At 54.5% G+C, this 14,762-nt stretch overlaps 1 protein-coding gene across 3 annotated transcripts in view; it reads left to right on the top strand.

The window, feature by feature from the left end:
- The window catches only part of srcap (Snf2-related CREBBP activator protein), a 68,112-nt gene that overhangs the window by 20,344 nt on the left and 33,006 nt on the right, over positions 1-14,762 (top strand). For all 3 annotated transcript variants that reach the window (XM_060822320.1, XM_060822319.1, XM_060822321.1), the window contains 7 exons: positions 171-399; positions 2,718-2,980; positions 6,273-6,351; positions 6,578-6,667; positions 6,765-6,926; positions 7,775-8,013; positions 8,765-8,942. In XM_060822320.1, coding sequence (XP_060678303.1) covers positions 171-399; positions 2,718-2,980; positions 6,273-6,351; positions 6,578-6,667; positions 6,765-6,926; positions 7,775-8,013; positions 8,765-8,942 — 1,240 coding nt within the window. The remainder of the gene's footprint in view (positions 1-170; positions 400-2,717; positions 2,981-6,272; positions 6,352-6,577; positions 6,668-6,764; positions 6,927-7,774; positions 8,014-8,764; positions 8,943-14,762) is intronic.

Genomic DNA, 14,762 nt, shown 5'->3' on the forward strand with positions numbered 1-14,762 from the left:
TCTCTCCCTTTCTTTGGCACTCCCCCGCTCCCGTCCTGCCCACTCGCTCACTTCCCCCACCTCCCTTGCTTGTTCCCTCCATCACTCTCTCTCTCGTTGGCTCTGTGTTGCTTCCTTCCCTCACTCGCTGGCCGGCTGTCTTGTGCATTCCCCCCCCCTTGCCTGAGCAGGTGGTGCAGTTCAAGCAGCAGTCCCGCCTGGAGGAGAAGCGGAAGAAGGCCCTGGACCTGCAGCTGGACTTCATCGTGGGCCAGACTGAGAAATACTCGGACCTGCTGAGCCAGAGCCTCAACGAGTCGCTGCCGGCCAGCAAGCCCGGCTCCTCCCAGCTCGGTTCCTCCCTGGCTGGCTCGGCACCTTCCACACCTCCCGTCTCCGGCTCGGCCACCGAGGATGAAGGTGAGTCTGGGGAGATGGGGTCGGGAGGGGGGGAGGGTACCTTGTACAGGCAGACCTCGGAGCTGGAGGAGGCCACTCAGACCCAAGACCTCGACCCACTGCTCAGTCAAGTCGTGGCGGACACTGTTGTGCTCATTCCTCTGCTGTTCTGTCACCATCCCCAGCATCTCCGTGACCCTTGAGTCTCTTGTCTGTGAACACCTCTCTGTATTCAGTGACTCTCCCTCCCTTGCTCTTAGTTGGTGGTGGTAGGGGGTTTAGAATTCCACAGACTTCACAGTGGCTCGGTGGTTAGCCCTGCTGCCTCACAGCGCCAGGGACCCACGTTTGATTCCAGCCTCAGGCAACCGTCTGTGTGGAGTTAGCACTTGTGACTCTGTCTGCGTGAGTTTCCTCCCACAGACCAGAGATGTGCAGGTTAGGGTGCATTGACCATGTTAAATTAACCATAGTGTTCATGGATATTTAGCTTATTGCGTTAGTCAGGGGTAAATGTGTAATGTGAGAATGGGTCTGGAGAGGGCCAGTGTGGACTTGTTAGGCTGAGTGGCCTGTTTCCACACTACAGGGACACCGCGATATTCTATGATATCCGTGACTTGCCAGAGCTGGTGCTTTTCACTAATCTCTATTGTAAAACTGTCCTTTTTAGGGTGACATCTGCCAGCCAACCAACACACCCCGCTCCCCCCAGGCGCGCTGTTTAGGCTTGCACGTCACTCCTGGCATACAGCAGTATGGTTGTCTCTCGACTGCCTTCTGAAACAGTTACTTGGTCTAAGCGCCATGAGAGATGGTCAGCAAATGTTGGACTTACTCACAAAATCACATCCTACAGCGTTTTTATTAACCCACGGAAAAGCTTGGGTTAATAAAGGACAACCGAAACAAATTACTCTGGGCAAATCCAGCCCAACTGACTTGAATTCCTTGAAGTAATGTAGAGTTGGAGGTAGATATTTTAAACTCCTCCTGAATAGGGAGGCCACTATCGGAATACAGTGTACAATTCTGGTCTCCCTGCTATGGGAAGGAACTTGTGAAACCTGAAAGGGTTCAGAAAAGATTTACAAGGATGCTGCGAGGGTTGGAGCCAGAGAGTGGTTGCATAGGCGTCAGAGGTTGAGGGGGTGACCTGATAGAGGTTTATGAGATCATGAGGGACATGGATAGGCTAAATCGAACACCGTCTTTTCCCCCTGGGGTGGGGGAGTCTTGAACTAGAGGGCATAGGTTTAGGGTGAGAGAGGAAAGATGTATGAAAGAGACCTAAGGGGTAACATTCCCCCACAGAGGGTGGTACGGGTATGGAATGAGCTGCCAGAGGATGTGGTGGAGGCTGGTACAATTACAACACTTAAAAGGTGGTCGGGGACATGAATAGTAAGGGTTTGGAGGGATATGGGCCAGGTGCTGCCAAATTGGATTAGATTAATCGAGGGTGGGGGGGTTTGGAGGCCCCCTTGGTAACGGGACGTATTGTTTCGGGTGGAGAGGAGGATGGCGAACCTGTACTACTCTTGACCACTATGCTGTTGGGGTCGATTCCTGCAATACATTTCAGGAGGAAACAGGCGTCCAAGGAGAAAGTTGGACCATGGCCTTCCTCCTCACCGGTGGATCAGCTGAAAAGAGAGGGTAGCCCCCAAAGGCCAGGCAGCACGCTCTCGTCTTGTTTTGAGTAGAAATCCTTTCTTCTGCTGGGCCTCCTTGGAATGGTGTGTTTCAATAAGATCCTCCTCTTCCTCCGCTCAGACTGCAAACCCAGCTCGCATGGGGCCTAAACTGAAGAGTTCACCTTAGCTGCAGGAATGGAGTCACGTGAACCTGGTCTAAAGTGCCGTCTTCCCCTTCCATTAGCATGGAGACCAGAGGCTGTCTCCCCGTGCGCGCGCTGTTGTTAAAACTCCGTGAATGGAGCGGGGCTTCCCTGGTTTCAAGCTCCACTCCGTGAGCCATCAAAGGCCAACATCCGTGTTTGCTAATCCACTCCCTTGCTGTGCCTGCGCGCCAGTTTCTGCTGTTCGTGCACTCCAGATCCCACTGTTCTGAACCGTGCAAGACTCTTGTCTCTGTTTGAGTGATACTCCACTTCCCTATCCTTCTCGCCGTGGTGGACTTCCAAGTTATACGCCCATCTCCCGTAACCTGTGCATCTCTTCAGCAGTCTTTTCTCCACCCACCCACCCACCACTTGCTCCGAAGGGGGTGGGAAGCTGTTGAAATGCCCGTGGTGTATTGTTTTTGCTGCGGGAGCCCATTTGGCACAGTTCTGCAGAAACCTCTTCCCGTTTCCTGTCCCCCTGCCCGCCCCGCAGACTTCCAGCCCCATGAGGAGGAGGACGACGAGGAGACGATAGAGGTGGAGGAGAAGCAGGCCGGCAACGACGACGAGACCCGGCGGCGGGAGATAGAGCTGCTGCGGCGGGAGAGCGAGCTGCCCCTGGACGAGTTACTGCGCTCGTTGCCTGCCGGCCTGGTGGAGCAGGAGGGCGACAACGATGAGGAGGAGGAGGAAGAGAGTGGCGAGAGCAGCGGTAGTGAGTCCTCAGAAGAACACAGGCCCAGGAGGGCGTTCCAGGTGAGTGCACTGTCCCACCCCCCCCCCCCCCCCCCCGATTGCATGACCACATCTGACTGGTGCAGAGTTACTAGTTTGTGGTCAGGCGATGGAGTTGAATCGTGCGTTGCCTCCTGCTGCAGAAGCTCTGCACCTGTACTTGGTGCCTCAGCTGATCCAGGAGCTGAATGCAACACTTCCAAAGTTTGGTGGTGACTGGGTGGTGTTGTGAAGTACTGTGTTCCGGATGTATGTTGACTGGTCACGCTACTCAATGGTAAATAAAACCTGATTTATTCAAATACTGTATTTAAAATATAACAATTTTATTGGAAAACTTCACTGAATGATAGACGCAGTAACTACTACTAATTGACTTCCATCGCAGTAACATCCCCTCAGGCCAAAAGGCAAATTCAGGAGAAAACACTTGGCTCACAGACAACACCGGCTGTAGGAAGAGCGAGCCCAACCCCTCTCTGTAACCAAGAGAGGGGAAGAAATAGCTTTTTTTTGTCAAGACTCGAAGCTAGAAATCCTGGCTCTGGCACCACCCAGTCACGCTGCTTCTATTGTTCCAACTTAATGAAACAAACACCACGAGGCCCCTCGAGCTGTTTACTTGCCATCTCCAGTTTGCTCTCACTCTCACACCCTCTCACCCGCGCCCCGTCTTTCTCTCAAGACACCAGGGCAGCATCCGCTGCTTCAAGTGCAGTGGGTTTGTGAGCAGCATGCAGGAAAGCTTTGAGGTGGTCCAGACAAATTGGAGAGCATGGGCAAACATCCGCAGATGCAGTCCAGTGTGGTGAACAGAGAGTGACTTAAGCTGGGGTGTATTTGGAAGTGTTTGTGTACACAAGGAGCAGAACCAGAAATTGCTGGAGAAATCCAGCCGGTGTGGCAGCAGCTGCGAGGAGAGAGAGCAAGCAGACTTGGCATTTCGAGTCCAGTAACACTTCCTCCACTGTTCTGATGAAGGGTTCTCTGGATTTGAATTGTTAACTCTGTTCCTCTCTCCACAGATGCTGGCAGACCTGCTGAGTTTCTCCCGCAGTTTTTTTTCCTGTTTCAAGTGTCTGCAGTTTTTTGTTTAGGTTTGGATGTACAAAGGGATCTGGGTGTCTTTCTGTACCAGTTGAGGAAGGCGAATTCAGGAGGTGGGGGTGGGCAAGGTAAATGTTTGTTACTGCACTTGGACAGGGATTCAGTGAGGTAACACCTGGAGTGCAGCACGGTGGCACAGTGGTCAGCACTGCTGCCTCGCAGCGCCAGGGACCTGGGTTCGATTCCCGCCTCAGGCGACTGACTGTGTGGAGTTTGCATGTTCTCCCCGTGTCTGCGTGGGTTTCCTCCGGGTGCTCCGGTTTCCTCCCACAGTCCAAAGATGTGCGGGTCAGGTGAATTGGCCATGCTAAATTGCCCGTAGTGTTAGGTAAGGGGTAAATGTAGGGGTATGGGTGGGTTGCGCTTTGGCGGGTGTGGACTTGCTGGGCTGAAGGGCCTGTTTCCACACTAAGTAATCTAATCTAAATCTAAAAAACTTTTTATTAATCTTCGGGGCATGGAATGTGTCAGTTGATCAAGAGGTCCACATAATTGATTCATACTGTCCCTTCATTCGTCTCATAAGGCAAAGCTGTGTTATTTCAGTAATTTATGTAAAACTTAACAGCAGAGAGCCCCTCTCGCACCCCCCACTGACTAGTAAAGGCATTGTGGTAGATTGCGATGCTACGCTAAAGCTTGCAGTATTGGAGTTGTTTATAATTTTCTCCGGTTGATGGAGATGCCAGCTCAGTAAGGTGAAGGGTGAAACCTAGTTTCCTGTATTGTGGGTGGTTTTGGGTTCCCTGCCTAAAGGAAAATTTTGCGTTGCGGACTTGTGCTGGACCAGGCCAGACACCTTCCTCCTCCTTCTCTCCCCCCCCCCCCCCCGCAACCAAACAACAAGAAGGGAACCCAGACCCCCTTGTCCTCAGGCAGATGTAAGGTGGACATTCCAGGAGCGATGCAGCTTGTCAAAGCACTTGGCTTCAAGAAAACAGGGTTTATTTCACACCACGGAATGGAACCCCAGCTGAAGAAAGCAAAATTTAGAGTAGCTAAAATTTTGTGTCTGTTAGATCGCCAATCTCCTTGCAACTGAACGAAGGAGCTGTTCCAGTTTCCTGCCACCTCCCTGTTAGTGCGACCCCTTGGCAAAAAAAAAACCCAGTAAATCCAAACGCAGGTCCTTCCAGGAGAGACGTTAGAGAGCTAGCCAGAAACCTGTGTTGAGTCATGGGGCAGTCTTCCCAGCTGCTTGCTTTCAGCAGCAGCTTTGAACAGACTGCCTCCCTGGTTCGGTGTGGAGCAAAGAAAAATCCCAAACTGGGAGAACGGGCCAAATCCCCTTTTCCATTGTATAGGTATTTCTTAAAATAAAATGTAGAAAGCTTTCTCTGTCGCCTTCGGCAGTGTCTATTGGCTATTAGCAAAGTACATAACCCCAGACAAGTCGGGCTCTCTGCCCTTTACAACCCCTCTTGAGAAAACTTGTTGAAGGAACAGCGTCGTCACCGAGTGCAGTGGGGGTTCACTAGGCTCCTACATGGGGGGGTGGAAATATGGTCACACAAGGAGAGGTTGGCTCACTGAGTCTGTATTGACAGGAGCTCAGGCAGATGAGAGGGGGAGTGGGGGTCTGATTGAAGCGAATAGCATTCTAACCGGGTTGTGGGGAACGGGACGCAGGGACAATGTTTCCCATGTCCTGGGGAGGGGAGTCTAGACCCAAGGAACCCGAACGTGTTCCGACGAGGGGTGGTGGTAGAGGAGGCAGACATGATGGGCGTGTTCAAGGGACTTGTGGTAACCACCGTATACAAGGAACATGGACCAAGGGCAGGCAGAAGTGATTAATTGTGTTCAGCACATCCTGGTGGGCTGCAGGGCCTGTTTCTGTTCTGGGGTGGGTATGGGGTAGGACTGTGGGTGGTCAGCCTGTGGAATTCTCTGCTGCAGAGGACACTGAGAATATTTGAGAGATTTTAAAGGCCAATGGATTGATCTGTCTGGCCTTCTCTCTCTCCGAAATTCAGTGAATCAGCTATGGTCCCACTGAGTACCTCGTGACCTTGAAGTGCTGAATGGCCTGCACGGTTTTGCTGGATGTGATATGGGTTTTCATTGCTAAGTGTTCAGCCCTTGGAGAGAGGGGAGGTGTCCCATACACAGGGGAAGCCATCCTTTCTGTGTGTAGAGGGTGGGAGGGGCGTTATGCTGTGCCGAGGTGACACATCTTCATCCTTTTGTCTATCCTGCTGAGCAGAACGCGCACCGATTCCCAACAAAGGATAAACACGGGAGAGAGGCCAATGACGAGGAGTTTACAGCGGACGAGCGTGAAGGTAGGGGGCTGGTTTCTGTTCAGAATAATAGCTCCCCCGGGAGGGAGTTACAGACTGGAATCTAATCGAGGGGTTCGGGGTGGTTTATATACAGAATAACAGCTCCCCGGGAGGGAGTTACAGCCTGGAATCTAATCGCAGGGTTGGCGGGGTGGAGTGGTTCTGCTTGTTGAATGCTCCTACCACCCGAGTGAGTGCCTCTGCCTTGTCTTGTGCCTGTCTGCAGCTGAGGATGAGGAGGAGACCATCGAGATGGAGGAGGCGCTGGAAGGTGAGGTGGATCACAAAGAGGAGCTCGATGACCTCGCCAAGGAAAGTAAGTCGGCCATGGAACTCCCCTCCTGCGTTTGATGATATTTTTCACACTTCCCTTTCTTGCTGTGAGCTGTTTTTCATCACTGTCTCTTGTGCAGGTGTGATGCCTGTGGAAGACTTGCTGAGGAAGTACACCGGGGCTTTCTCTGATTCCTTCGAGACACCAGATTCTGACTCTGATGACAGTTCAGACTCGGAGGAGGAAGATGACGAGACTACCACGGAATATGAGGAGGAGGAAGAAAGCAGCAGCTCATCAGGTCAGGCAGTCTCCAGTCTCTTCATCACCCTGTATCCATCCCCAAACAAATCCTACTGCCCCACGCTCTCTCCCCATAGCCCAGTATCAGTCCCCAAACTAATCCCACTGCCCCCCCGCTCTCTCCCCATAGCCCTGTATCAGTCCCCAAACTAATCCCACTGCCCCCCACTCTCTCCCCATAGCCCTGTATCCATCCCCAAACAAATCCTACTGCCCCCCGCTCTCTCCCCATAGCCCTGTATCAGTCCCCAAACTAATCCCACCGTCCCCACTCTCTCCCCATAGCCCTGTATCAGTCCCCAAACTAATCCCACTGCCCCCCGCTCTCTCCCCATAGCCCTGTATCAGTCCCCAAACTAATCCCACTGCCCCCTGCTCGCTCTCCCCATAGCCCTGTATCAGTCCCCAAACTAATCCCACTGCCCCCCGCTCGCTCTCCCCATAGCCCTGTATCAGTCCCCAAACTAATCCCACTGTCCCCGCGCTCTCTCCCCATAGCCCTGTATCCGTCACCAAACAAATCCTACTGCCCCACGCTCTCTCCCCATCGCCCTGTATCAGTCCCCAAACTAATCCCACTGTCCCCGCTCTCTCCCCATAGCCCTGTAACAGTCCCCAAACTAATCCCACCGTCCCCGCTCTCTCTCCCCATAGCCCTGTATCAGTCCCCAAACTAATCCCACTGCCCCCCGCTCGCTCTCCCCATAGCCCTGTATCAGTCCCCAAACTAATACCACTGTCCCTGCGCTCTCTCCCCATAGCCCTGTATCAGTCCCACACTGGAATCAGTAGCTCGGTGTTTGTCTATGAATCTGTCTGCTCATGTCAGTGTTTCCCTGTCTTCAGGCTCTGAGGACTCGAGTGCCACGGATGAGGACGAGGATGAAGATGAGGACGATGACGAGGAGGACGACCCTGATGAGGACATTGGGGTGGAGTACCTGATCCAGGGGGAGGATGGAGATGGCGAGCTGAACCGGGAACTGGCCCCAGGCGACGCCAGGGGGCCCAAGAAGGAGATCACCGACATCGCGGCTGCTGCAGAAAGCCTCCAGCCCAAGGGCTACACCTTGGCCACAACCCAGGTAATCATCACTGGGGCAGAGTGGCCTGGGGGAGGGAGGGGGCAGGCCCTTCAGCCCACCATGATACCGTTACTCCCTGCAATGAGGTCCCTCTCCTTCCTATTCCCTGCCTGTTGGGAGTGTCAGGATGCCTTGTGAGCATTGCCTTATGTACCTCCTTTACCTCTGGAAGCCCATTCCAGGCACCTACTACCGCCAGGGTTTATAATGTGAAGTAAAATGGCTATCCTCACCATCCTTATTAGCAGTCCCCCCCCCCCAAAAAGCCATTACCCTGTAGTATTTGACATTTCCACCCTGGGGCAGAAGTGAGTCATGCCGACCCACCCTTTCCATACCCACGTCTATCAGGTCATCCCTCCATCACCGATGTGGCGATTTACAGTCCGGGTTTCTCCTTCTGGTGAGTGCTCTCCAATCCAGTCACCATTGTCCCGGTAAACCTCTGCTGCACCCTCTCTGAGGCCCCCAACCCACCCAGCGCATCCTCGCTATGGCATGGTGACCGGAACCCGGCGCCACACTCCCAAGCGTGGCCCCAGTGGCCTGTTCCACGGCTTGCCAACCTGTTCACTCACTGCTCCCACCCGTGAGGCCCACCATCCCTCTATCGGTGCTCTGCCAAGAGACCAGCTGTTGACTGCGTAATTTACCCTTGAGAGGGGCAACGCTTGGCTGCCAGACGGGTGAAGTGGGGCTGCCTCAGGTTGACTGACGGCGTGTCTTTTGTGTGTGTGTGCACGCACTGCAGGTGAAGACCCCCGTCCCCTCACTACTGCGTGGGACCCTCCGTGAGTACCAGCACATCGGCCTCGACTGGCTGGTCACCATGTACGAGAAGAAGCTCAACGGGATCCTGGCCGACGAGATGGGCCTCGGCAAAACCATCCAGACCATCGCCCTGCTCGCCCACCTGGCGATAGAGAAATGTGCGTCTGCCTCCTCTCTCAGCGATGGGTGCGAGCGGTTATGTTGAAGGAGTATCAGTTTGGGTGGGGGGTGGGTGGGGGGAGAAAACGGGTGCACGTGGGAGGTTGGGGTTTGTGTTTCACGGTAGCTTTCTCACCTCCTATCCACAGTGACGGAATATGGAGAGTGCCGCCCCCACCCCCACCATTTTGTGTTTGGATACATTAATGCAGGCATGTCCACGTCTCAGGATGTGCAGCGGGATACTGTAATACTGACACATCCCAAACATGCCGCAGAATCCTGCAGTGCTGATGCATTCCACCATTGCAGACAATGCATTACTGATGTAATCCTCCCCGTCACTGCATGTGGCGAAGCCAGCCCATCCTATTCTATACTTGTGGTGGAATACTGAGATATTGGTGTATCACACCACTGACCTGCAGAATACTGCGATGATGGCACATTGTACCCCATTCCTGCTTCGCAATACTGCACTGCTGATGGATCCAGGTATATCCCCAACCTGAACACGTCCAGTACAGTACTGCAGCGCTGGCGTCTCCCCACCCTGAACACGTGCAGTACGATACCGCAGCGCTGGCGTCTCCCCACCCTGAACACGTGTAGCACAGTACCGCAGCGCTGGTGTATCCCCACCCTGAACACGTGCAGTACGATACCGCAGCGCTGGTGTATCCCCACCCTGAACACGTGTAGCACAGTACTGCAGCGCTGGTGTATCCCATCCTGAACACGTGCAGTACAGTACTGCAGCGCTGGCGTCTCTCCACCCTGAACACGTGTAGTACAGTACTGCAGAGCTGGTGTATCCCCACCCTGAACACGTGTAGCACAGTACTGCAGAGCTGGCGTCTCCACACCCTGAACACGTGTAGCACAGTACCGCAGCGCTGGCGTCTCCACACCCTGAACACGTGTAGTAAAATACTGTAGCGCTGGTGTATCCCACCCTGAACGCGTGTAGTACAGTACTGCAGCGCTGGTGTATCCCATCCTGAATACGTGCAGTACAATACTGCAGCGCTGGCATCTCCCCACCCTGAACACGTGTAGTACAGTACTGCAGCGCTGGTGTCTCCCTGTCCTGAACACGTGTAGTACAGTACTGCAGCGCTGGTGTCTCCCTGCCCTGAACACGTGTAGTACAGTACTTCAGAGCTGGTGTATCCCCACCCTGAACACGTGTAGCACAGTACTGCAGAGCTGGTGTATCCCCACCCTGAACACGTGTAGCACAGTACCGCAGCGCTGGCGTCTCCCTACCCTGAACACGTGTAGTACAATACTGTAGCGCTGGTATATCCCATCCTGAACACGTGTAGTACAATACTGCAGCGCTGGTGTATCCCCGTCCTGAACACGTGTAGTACAATACTGCAGCGCTGGCGTCTCCCCGTCCTGAACACGTGTAGTACAGTACCGCAGCGCTGGCGTCTCTCCACCCTGAACACGTGTAGTACAGTACTGTAGCGCTGGTGTATCCCACCCTGAACGCGTGTAGTACAGTACTGCAGCGCTGGTGTATCCCATCCTGAATACGTGCAGTACAATACTGCAGCGCTGGCATCTCCCCACCCTGAACACGTGTAGTACAGTACTGCAGCGCTGGTGTCTCCCTGTCCTGAACACGTGTAGTACAGTACTGCAGCGCTGGTGTCTCCCTGCCCTGAACACGTGTAGTACAGTACTTCAGAGCTGGTGTATCCCCACCCTGAACACGTGTAGTACAATACTGCAGCGCTGGCGTCTCCCTGTCCTGAACACGTGTAGTACAATACTGCAGCGCTGGTGTATCCCCGTCCTGAACACGTGTAGTACAATACTGCAGCGCTGGCGTCTCCCCGTCCTGAACACGTGTAGTACAGTACCGCAGCGCTGGCGTCTCTCCACCCTGAACACGTGTAGTACAGTACTGTAGCGCTGGTGTATCCCTGTCCTGAACACGTGTAGTACAGTACTGCAGCGCTGGTGTATCCCATCCTGAATACGTGTAGTACAATACTGCAGCGCTGGTGTATCCCCACCCTGAACACGTGCAGTACAATACTGTAGCGCTGGTGTATCCCCGTCCTGAACACGTGTAGTACAATACTGCAGCGCTGGCGTCTCCCCACCCTGAACACGTGCAGTACAGTACTGCAGCGCTGGCGTCTGCCCACCCTGAACGCGTGTAGTACAGTACTGCAGCGCTGGTGTATCCCATCCTGAACACGTGTAGCACGATACCGCAGCGCTGGTGTATCCCCACCCTGAACATATGTAGCACGATACCGCAGCGCTGGCGTCTCCCCACCCTGAACACGTGCAGTACGATACCGCAGCGCTGGCGTCTCCCCACCCTGAACACGTGCAGTACAATACTGCAGCGCTGGCGTCTCCCCACCCTGAACACGTGCAGTACAATACTGCAGCGCTGGCGTCTCCCCACCCTGAACACGTGCAGTACAATACTGCAGCGCTGGCGTCTCCCCACCCTGAACACGTGCAGTACAATACTGCAGCGCTGGCGTCTCCCCACCCTGAACACGTGCAGTACAATACTGCAGCGCTGGCGTCTCCCTACCCTGAACACGTGTAGTACAATACTGTAGCGCTGGTATATCCCATCCTGAACACGTGTAGTACAATACTGCAGCGCTGGTGTATCCCCGTCCTGAACACGTGTAGCACAGTACTGCAGCGCTGGCGTCTCCCCACCCTGAACACGTGTAGCACAGTACTGTAGCGCTGGTGTATCCCTGTCCTGAACACGTGTAGTACAGTACTGCAGCGCTGGCGTCTCCCCACCCTGAACACGTGTAGTACAGTACTGCAGAGCTGGTGTATCCCCACCCTGAACACGTGTAGCACAGTACTGCAGAGCTGGTGTATCCCCATCCTGAACACGTGTAGCACAGTACCGCAGCGCTGGCGTCTCCCTACCCTGAACACGTGTAGTACAATACTGTAGCGCTGGTATATCCCATCCTGAACACGTGTAGTACAATACTGCAGCGCTGGTGTATCCCCGTCCTGAACACGTGTAGTACAGTACCGCAGCGCTGGCGTCTCCCCACCCTGAACACGTGTAGTACAGTACTGTAGCGCTGGCGTCTCCCCACCCTGAACACGTGTAGTACAGTACTGTAGCGCTGGTGTATCCCTGTCCTGAACACGTGTAGCACAGTACTGTAGCGCTGGTGTATCCCCACCCTGAACACGTGTAGTACAGTACTGCAGAGCTGGTGTATCCCCATCCTGAACACGTGTAGCACAGTACCGCAGCGCTGGCGTCTCCCTACCCTGAACACGTGTAGTACAGTACTGTAGCGCTGGTGTATCCCATCCTGAATACGTGTAGTACAATACTGCAGCCCTGGTGTATCCCCGTCCTGAACACGTGTAGTACCATACTGCAGCGCTGGCGTCTGCCCACCCTGAACACGTGTAGTGCAGTACTGCAGCGCTGGCGTCTGCCCACCCTGAACGCGTGTAGTGCAGTACTGCAGCGCTGGCGTCTGCCCACCCTGAACACGTGTAGTGCAGTACTGCAGCGCTGGCGTCTGCCCACCCTGAACATGTGTAGCACGATACCGCAGCGCTGGTGTATCACTGTCCTGAACACGTGCAGTACGGTACTGCAGCGCTGGCGTCTCCCCACCCTGAACGCGTGTAGTACAGTACTGCAGCGCTGGTGTATCCCATCCTGAACACGTGTAGTACAATACTGCAGCGCTGGTGTATCCCTGTCCTGAACACGTGCAGTACAATACTGCAGCGCTGGCGTCTCCCCACCCTGAACACGTGCAGTACAATACTGCAGCGCTGGCGTCTCCCCACCCTGAACACGTGCAGTACAATACTGCAGCGCTGGCGTCTCCCTACCCTGAACACGTGTAGTACAATACTGTAGCGCTGGTATATCCCATCCTGAACACGTGTAGTACAATACTGCAGCGCTGGTGTATCCCCGTCCTGAACACGTGTAGCACAGTACTGCAGCGCTGGCGTCTCCCCACCCTGAACACGTGTAGTACAGTACTGTAGCGCTGGTGTATCCCCGTCCTGAACACGTGTAGTACAGTACTGCAGCGCTGGCGTCTCCCCACCCTGAACACGTGTAGTACAGTACTGCAGAGCTGGTGTATCCCCACCCTGAACACGTGTAGCACAGTACTGCAGAGCTGGTGTATCCCCATCCTGAACACGTGTAGCACAGTACCGCAGCGCTGGCGTCTCCCTACCCTGAACACGTGTAGTACAATACTGTAGCGCTGGTATATCCCATCCTGAACACGTGTAGTACAATACTGCAGCGCTGGTGTATCCCCGTCCTGAACACGTGTAGTACAGTACCGCAGCGCTGGCGTCTCCCCACCCTGAACACGTGTAGTACAGTACTGTAGCGCTGGCGTCTCCCCACCCTGAACACGTGTAGTACAGTACTGTAGCGCTGGTGTATCCCTGTCCTGAACACGTGTAGCACAGTACTGTAGCGCTGGTGTATCCCCACCCTGAACACGTGTAGTACAGTACTGCAGAGCTGGTGTATCCCCATCCTGAACACGTGTAGCACAGTACCGCAGCGCTGGCGTCTCCCTACCCTGAACACGTGTAGTACAGTACTGTAGCGCTGGTGTATCCCATCCTGAATACGTGTAGTACAATACTGCAGCCCTGGTGTATCCCCGTCCTGAACACGTGTAGTACCATACTGCAGCGCTGGCGTCTGCCCACCCTGAACACGTGTAGTACAGTACTGCAGCGCTGGCGTCTGCCCACCCTGAACGCGTGTAGTGCAGTACTGCAGCGCTGGCGTCTGCCCACCCTGAACACGTGTAGTGCAGTACTGCAGCGCTGGCGTCTGCCCACCCTGAACATGTGTAGCACGATACCGCAGCGCTGGTGTATCACTGTCCTGAACACGTGCAGTACGGTACTGCAGCGCTGGCGTCTCCCCACCCTGAACGCGTGTAGTACAGTACTGCAGCGCTGGTGTATCCCATCCTGAACACGTGTAGTACAATACTGCAGCGCTGGTGTATCCCTGTCCTGAACACGTGCAGTACAATACTGCAGCGCTGGCGTCTCCCCACCCTGAACACGTGCAGTACAATACTGCAGCGCTGGCGTCTCCCCACCCTGAACACGTGCAGTACAATACTGCAGCGCTGGCGTCTCCCTACCCTGAACACGTGTAGTACAATACTGTAGCGCTGGTATATCCCATCCTGAACACGTGTAGTACAATACTGCAGCGCTGGTGTATCCCCGTCCTGAACACGTGTAGCACAGTACTGCAGCGCTGGCGTCTCCCCACCCTGAACACGTGTAGTACAGTACTGTAGCGCTGGTGTATCCCTGTCCTGAACACGTGTAGTACAGTACTGCAGCGCTGGCGTCTCCCCACCCTGAACACGTGTAGTACAGTACTGCAGAGCTGGTGTATCCCCACCCTGAACACGTGTAGCACAGTACTGCAGAGCTGGTGTATCCCCATCCTGAACACGTGTAGCACAGTACCGCAGCGCTGGCGTCTCCCTACCCTGAACACGTGTAGTACAATACTGTAGCGCTGGTATATCCCATCCTGAACACGTGTAGTACAATACTGCAGCGCTGGTGTATCCCCGTCCTGAACACGTGTAGTACAGTACCGCAGCGCTGGCGTCTCCCCACCCTGAACACGTGTAGTACAGTACTGTAGCGCTGGCGTCTCCCCACCCTGAACACGTGTAGTACAGTACTGTAGCGCTGGTGTATCCCTGTCCTGAACACGTGTAGCACAGTACTGTAGCGCTGGTGTATCCCCACCCTGAACACGTGTAGTACAG

Source organism: Hemiscyllium ocellatum (genome assembly GCF_020745735.1).
Source record: "Hemiscyllium ocellatum isolate sHemOce1 chromosome 41 unlocalized genomic scaffold, sHemOce1.pat.X.cur. SUPER_41_unloc_9, whole genome shotgun sequence".
In the NCBI taxonomy this organism is placed as follows: Eukaryota; Metazoa; Chordata; class Chondrichthyes; order Orectolobiformes; family Hemiscylliidae; genus Hemiscyllium; species Hemiscyllium ocellatum.